This window comes from Accipiter gentilis, chromosome Z, assembly GCF_929443795.1.
Source record: "Accipiter gentilis chromosome Z, bAccGen1.1, whole genome shotgun sequence".
NCBI lineage: Eukaryota > Metazoa > Chordata > Aves > Accipitriformes > Accipitridae > Astur > Astur gentilis.
In genome coordinates, this window is record NC_064919.1 from 2,080,632 (window position 1) to 2,087,564 (window position 6,933).

The 6,933-nt window shown below is 43.1% G+C and overlaps 1 protein-coding gene across 1 annotated transcript in view; it reads right to left on the bottom strand.

Moving 5' to 3' along the window:
• The window catches only part of LOC126036367 (rho-related BTB domain-containing protein 3-like), a 34,823-nt gene extending 28,276 nt beyond the window's left edge, over positions 1-6,547 (bottom strand). The window contains exons 1-2 of the mRNA XM_049796040.1: positions 6,268-6,547; positions 5,875-6,091 (exon numbers count right to left, since the gene is read on the bottom strand). Of these exons, the coding sequence (XP_049651997.1) occupies positions 5,875-6,091; positions 6,268-6,269 (219 nt within the window). The 5' untranslated portion in view covers positions 6,270-6,547. The remainder of the gene's footprint in view (positions 1-5,874; positions 6,092-6,267) is intronic.
• Between the last annotated feature and the right edge of the window lie 386 nt (positions 6,548-6,933).

A 6,933-nucleotide genomic window follows, 5' to 3' on the forward strand; every position in this document is an offset into this window, starting at 1 on the left:
AAAGCTTCATTTTGTCCTTGTGTGTCTCCATTATAAGCATTTCATAATATATGCTTCCCATTAGTAAATCATACTTCTCAAGCATTAATGTTGAAAATAAAGCCTTCAGAGGCAATGAAGGCCTGATTTCCCTACAAAATCACATGACCCCTTGAGAGGACAATACTTGCTTTGTTAAACATAATTTATGAATGCCTTTATGGTACGGCAATGAAACACACTGTGTCCTTGCAATGCCCACACTCTTTCTAAAACCTGCTCGTAAACGTCCCCAAGTCTACCTAGCCCAGCCCTTGATCTGGAGCAGCAGCAATAGCAAATGCTCTTTGGGGGGACAAGGGAGCCCAGCCACCCCCGAGGACCATTCATTCCCCTGGGATTGCCCCAGGATTCAAGAGAGCTGCATTGGGAATATTGGAAGGTTCATCTCTCTTTAGGATGCGTTTACAGACCCATTCTCCATTAACAGAGCCTTCCTTCCAGCGGTGCTTTCCACACCACGTACCAAAGCCTTCCCCATTGTTTCAAGATTTCTCTGCAATTTCTAATCAGCCAGGTCCACAGCAGAACAAATTTTGTGTGCGTAGTCTCCATAACTTGCTAGAACCCTGAACTTAGCTAAGTAACATGCAGCATAGAAAGAAGTATCTTCTTCAGAAATTGAGGGAATTCAGACCACAACCCTGGAATGCCACTTTTGTTTTTCACTCAAGGCTTTCCAAAACAGCTTTCAGCTGACCCAGAAACAAAATTAATGAAGGCTAGCATTGTCCTTCCTGTGTTGTCCTCTCATAAAGTAATTTAATAATATTTGTAAAAAGCAAAACTAAAGAACACAGTAGGGAAAATAATTTACTAGGATACGATCACTTGTTGTAAACTGCCAACTTCAGACAGCCAAGCTTAAATATGAGAAAGGATGACATACTAAAAAACAAAAAGTTGCAAGCTACAGTTTTGTACTGAAGCAGTAATATGACTGGATTACTAAAAGTAATGAATAAAACTTAAAAGTGGATCAGATTCCTTTATCTTCAGACATGTTGAGGGCTGGCCAGCCTACCCAGCACAAGGAGCACAAGGGTGCTGCTGCAGGGAAAAACCCAAATAAATACTGATATAGAGAACTAACTGCTAATTGCTTAATGATTGTCTCTCTGTAACTTTACATACCAAGGACTGGTGTTTGTCAAGGATTAAGCCTGTCAGAGACTCGTACTTGGGAGTGATGAGCAAGAAGGAACCATAAGCGATCACAAAACTTAATTAAATGTTAGATGAATTTACGATCTTGTCGAGAAGGCACAAGTAGAGGCCTTGCTTGAATAGATAGGGTCAGAAAAGATAAGAACTCCTGCCTTTGTTCTCGTCCTTGTAGATAATTTAGCTTAAACTAACCATATGGTTCTATACCACTAATGAAAACTCAGATAGTAAGAGCACTAACAAGCACTGATGTATCAAAACATGTAAAAGACCACACTGCGCAGAATCACCTGAGGAGCGTCAAGTAGCGGACAAGTGGGGAAGACTATGGAAGACCACCAGAGGACTCCTGAAGACCACCAGAGACCTTCAATGCGCCTGCGTAAAGGACATTTGCATATGCTAATAGTTTCCCAGAAAACGAATGAATATGTATAACATTTCTCAAAAATCTAGTGAATATGTATGTAGAACATGTACTTAACCTGCACAGTTAGACCCGATGGTGTGCAGGATAGGTGGAGCGATCCCCCGTGCATCCAGCACTGCCAATAAAGAATACCTGCTTAATAGTTAATCAAACTATTGAGTTAATTTCTTTGAATCACTACACCATGCATAATACCATGGAGAAAAGAAAGGTCACAGGATTCAAGGAACTACTACTGCTGGTGCAAAAAAAAAGCAGACAGAAAAAACAGGAAAAGAGTCATGGACAGAGATTGTTGAAAGGGAGAATTTGAAAAAAATAATTCACAGAACACCTTTGCAAAATTGCAGTTAATGTATTTGAGCACTAGTGAGTCCCATGAAGGTCTGCAGCTCTGTGCAAGCCTCTGAGCAGGCACTAGCAAGCCTCTAGAGCAGGTACAAACACAGCACAGCATCCATCCCTCTGCAAGTGCCTAACTCAGCACAAGGCACTCCCCAAAACCCAGCTGCTCTATTTTCTCCTTTTGTAATATTTCTGCTACTGGGAACATGACGATGCCAGTGATTCTCTAGTAACTGGGCAGTTTTCACTAACTAGGGGAAAAGAAAAAATTTCTGGAGGTATTGTTCCCTGGGTGGGGGGGATAAACAAACCACAACACAACAGAAAACAAAAGCAAAAAAAACCAAAACCAGGTGGCTCACAGAGGAAAAAAATTAAAACGGACAGTGAGACCCCCAGCCCAGGACTGAAACACTCTCGTATCCTTATAGTACTGCTCCAAGTAAGAGAGCAAAGAACAAGAGAGGTAATGCAGGCAGGGGACACTCACAGTGAAGCTTTCATGCTGCCTTTTTTTTTTCCAGCATGATAATTAAAATGAATCAAAATATGAATTACAGATTGCATGCTATGCTTCATTCTGAAGTTGAAGAAGATTCACTTGCCACCAGATATTACAAATTTTGCCTGCACTTTTCCTGCAGTTTTTACTTGTACTTATGCAAAAGCATAACAAAATTCAGTGTAAAGTGACTAAAGTTGCAAACTACATGCAAACCAATAAAATGGCAACTCAGTCCTGAAGACTGTCAAATCCTACATAGAGTGCTAAATAAAGCAACCTTTTCCAAAGCGAATCTTAAAATTCATCTTGCAAATTACTCCTTGTAAGTTACTATTTCTCATACTGAGGTTTACCCCACAAAGAATTAAAAAAACTGGGAAATGCTAGTTCAACCCGTTTTACGAGAGCACAACTTGAGCATGCATTAGCAAGTGCTGAGCTATTAAAATCACAATATTCAGCATGGATGTTAGCACCTATATACATTTCCCCTAGTTCTTTATATCTCCTCTCATCCTGGGTCTGCATTTTTTATCAAAATGTTTTCCAGCCACATGAATCACAAGGATGTCAGCCCACTTGTGCATCTGTGCCCTCCATGTGGGAGATATCGGCATGCAGCTTTGCAAAAGCAGCGCAGGACACAGTGGGCCATTGTGATACACCCAGTGATTGACACACGGAGATCGGCGCAGTTTTGGAAACAGTGACATTTTGCCCCCAGATTTTGAAAAGTATGTTCCACCCCTCTGTCTACAACCCTGTGTCACCTGCGTGGCAGTAACCTCCTCCCCAAAGTCAGCACTTGCATCCTACACACTGCAACTGCCACAGGAAAGAGATGCTTCTCCAACATGCTGCCACTGTTTTACATGTTGGCAGACATGAATTTAGCCTTGAAATCTTCTAAGCCAAACAATGTCAAAGATATATAGCACCCGCACAGGCAAATAAAATATTTACGGGGTCACTGTTTGAAAACAGTGGTCCCATTGCAGGTTGGAAACACCATTCCCTCATGTCTGTCTGTGATATGTGATGGGCATTGCCTTGGGTAATCATGCCCAAGAAGCTTTGCTTCCTAGCTCTGCAGTTTTGGTCACCCTCAGTTTATAAAATACCACACTCTCGCAGCACCGTTTCACCGACCATGTGCCCACCAGGACAATGCCACCGTGGCAGTGTTGACCACAGGGTCCAGGCCCTTCATGTTTCTCCAACCCATCAGTACATGAGTGCTTTGGCATCTGCTGGAAAACCTTGCTGCAGCACTTTCAAAGAGACATATAGTACATAGTAAGATGCCCAATACCATAATACCATCAGGAAGAGTTCAACCAAAGACGCTTGAGCCGTTGATTCCTCCTGTAGACTCAAATGGTTGAGCACTGTCCTGGGCTGACAAAGGCACGTGCAGCAGCAAATCAAAACATGAGCAAACTCACCCTGTACCACAATCTGGCCATCTCACAAAAGGGTCCCCCCATGCACAGGGAGCTCTACTTGGTGAACTTGCACCCACGTTGCTTTTCCAGACTGACAGCTGTAAAGGACATCGGGCAGTTGGGCACCCCCGAGTTTGGGGACTCACAGCTGCTACCAGTGTACTCAGCTGCCAAGTTTATGTCTAATACTGGCTTGCCTTAATCATATGGATATAATCTAGATGAGATACAAATCTCAGGTAAAATTCAAATTCACCTTTACGTTACACTCAGACGATAGAGGTGGAAATAATGCAAGGCCCACCATACCACCACCTCTACGTTTCAGTAACGTGCAACAAGAATTCTTTTCCATGAAGAATACGACTTGAGGCAACATCAATCAACATTTTGAATTGTCCTGTACCATTCCCCCAGGCTACCAGAGGAACACTCGTGAAAGGACTACCGTGACCTAGTAAACCTCAAGCTTCCAGCCTGTGGAAAACAATCCTGTTCTGCCTAACCCCATCAAGGATACACCTTCACTCAGAACAAATAACCTCCTGCAGAGTCCAGTCCAGCTATCTGAGATGTCTTCTACTCAGCAAGGAAAGGCGGTTTTTCCTCATCATTCCCAGTAATAAATCTCCTCTCTCTAACTGAGAAAGCAAAAGGCAAGAGGCCTCAGAAACATAATGTCCCAGACAATCAAAAGCTAGCTTTTCAAGGTTTACAGATCTGAAGAGCCTTGTTTTCTAGAAGAGCAAATGCAGATAAAAGAGCATAAAAACCCATGAACTCCATCTCCAGTCTCAGTCCTTTCTTCTGCCCTTCTCCAGCTATCCCTGCTTGCCTTCCCACCTCCCTTACCAACCTCCAATCCTCTGAAACACCCTTTCAAGTCCTACAGCCTTAATTTATACTCAGGAGTTTTTACTCATTGCTGCGCTCCAATGATGCCAGCAAACTGCACGTGCAGGTCACATGCAGCTTCAGCAATTTGAAACAGGATCCCCCAGTCCATTGGAACTGGTGTGTGTAAGTGCAGGTGACAAAAAAAAGAAGTGTGAGAAATAGAGAACAGAAGGAAGCTAAACTGGATCATTTAGTTTTAAGATTACAAACTTCTGGTAATATATTTCTGGAAGTGTTAGGATTCTCGCAGATCCCCAAAAACATTTCCCATACAGGACTGCAAAAATCAACCTAAGTTTAGAATTATAGAGCTGAAACTGATTATTGTTTTAATTTCTAAAAGCTGCTAAGCTTAATTTTTTTTTAAGGCTACTAAGTAGTCATTAAGTATGTTTTAATTTAGATTATCAGCATCATTTCTTACATAATCATTGATCTGCTCATACTCATAACTAAGTTGTCTCACTTACTAACAAAAGTGCTGACAACTTGGAAGAGTGCCAAAATCATTTGTATTCACCTTCAGATAAAGGAAACCATGTTAAGATGTGATTATTCATTATAACAGAAGTAAAATGATTCTCCATATACTGTATTTTGCAAGATATAAAATATTATAATCTTTCACTTTTCAAAGCTGGAAAACTGACTGCCTTTTCATTTTTACAGAAAAAAATATGTACGCTTTGTTTTATTGTTGATAAATATTTGGAGAGTGCTTATGATGCGGAGTCGTGAAAAAGGGGTTCTTGTTTACCTCTGGATTATCGTCAATAAAGTTTTCATTAAACAGCACAGTTGAAAATATCACCTTCCTACAGAAGAGGTGGGCAGCAACTTGTTAATGAGAAACTTTTTGTAGCACCTCGGAGACTTTGCAGCATTTACCTGGTTACATTTTATACGCTTTTACTGTTAGCAGTAATTAAAATATGAACAAAATCCCACAATTATAAGAGCAGTTTAAAAATTAGGATACATTTTCATTTGATGAAAACCACTTACGCTGTTAAGTGTGGTTAAAAAGATTGAGACGGATCTCTTACCCAGACAGGACAGTCATGTACCACCAGTCTGACATTTCCAAACACGCAGGCTTGATATTCGGTAAAAACTGGGTTTCCAACGTGACTGGCAGACAAACTGCTGTCAATCCGGGAAACAAGAACACTCCTCCTGAGATAGCTCCAGATCAGGCTTGGCTGCTGACTGTCCTCAGAAAAGCTGTCTCTTTCATTCCCGAAGGCTACAATATTAACCGACCTAAAATAAAAATAATAAAGACAAGGCTGTGTTAACAAAGATGAAGGGCAGGGCTAAGAGGAAAAAAAAAAAAAAAAAAAAATCCCCTTAAATCAAACCTAACATATTAATCCCTCTGAATCCTCTTCCCTCCCTAGATTTTAACACCCCCCTGTAATGAACAGCGAAACACATACATGATCTCAAATCCAACAGCAGAACGAGCGCAAAGCGGAAAAGAAACCTGGAAACGCCACTTGCATTACAAATCCCCGGCCGGCTTCGGCTTTTTATTCGTCGGCGTCCACGCTCAGTGGCCACCCCGGGGCCCTTGCCGCATTCCCTCGCCCGCCGCCGGACGGGATAGATGGGGGACGGCTGCGCCGGGGGATGGACCCCAGATGCACCCCACAGCAGCACCGGTGGCAGCAGCAGCAGTGGCAGCAGTAGATGCAGTGGTAGCAGTGGCAGCAGTGGCAGCAGTGGCAGCAGTAGATGCAGTGGTAGCAGTAGTAGCAGTAGCAGGGGCAGCAGGGGCAGCAGTAGTAGCAGTAGTAGCAGTAGCAGGGGCAGCAGTGGCAGCAGTAGATGCAGTGGTAGCAGTAGTAGCAGTAGCAGGGGCAGCAGGGGCAGCAGTAGTAGCAGTAGTAGCAGTAGCAGGGGCAGCAGGGGCAGCAGTAGATGCAGTGGTAGCAGTAGTAGCAGTAGTAGCGGTAGCAGGGGCAGCAGTAGTAGCAGCAGTAGCAGTAGCAGGGGCAGCAGGGGCAGCAGTAGATGCAGTGGTAGCAGTAGTAGCAGTAGCAGGGGCAGCAGGGGCAGCAGTAGTAGCAGTAGCAGGGGCAGCAGTAGTAGCAGTAGCAGGG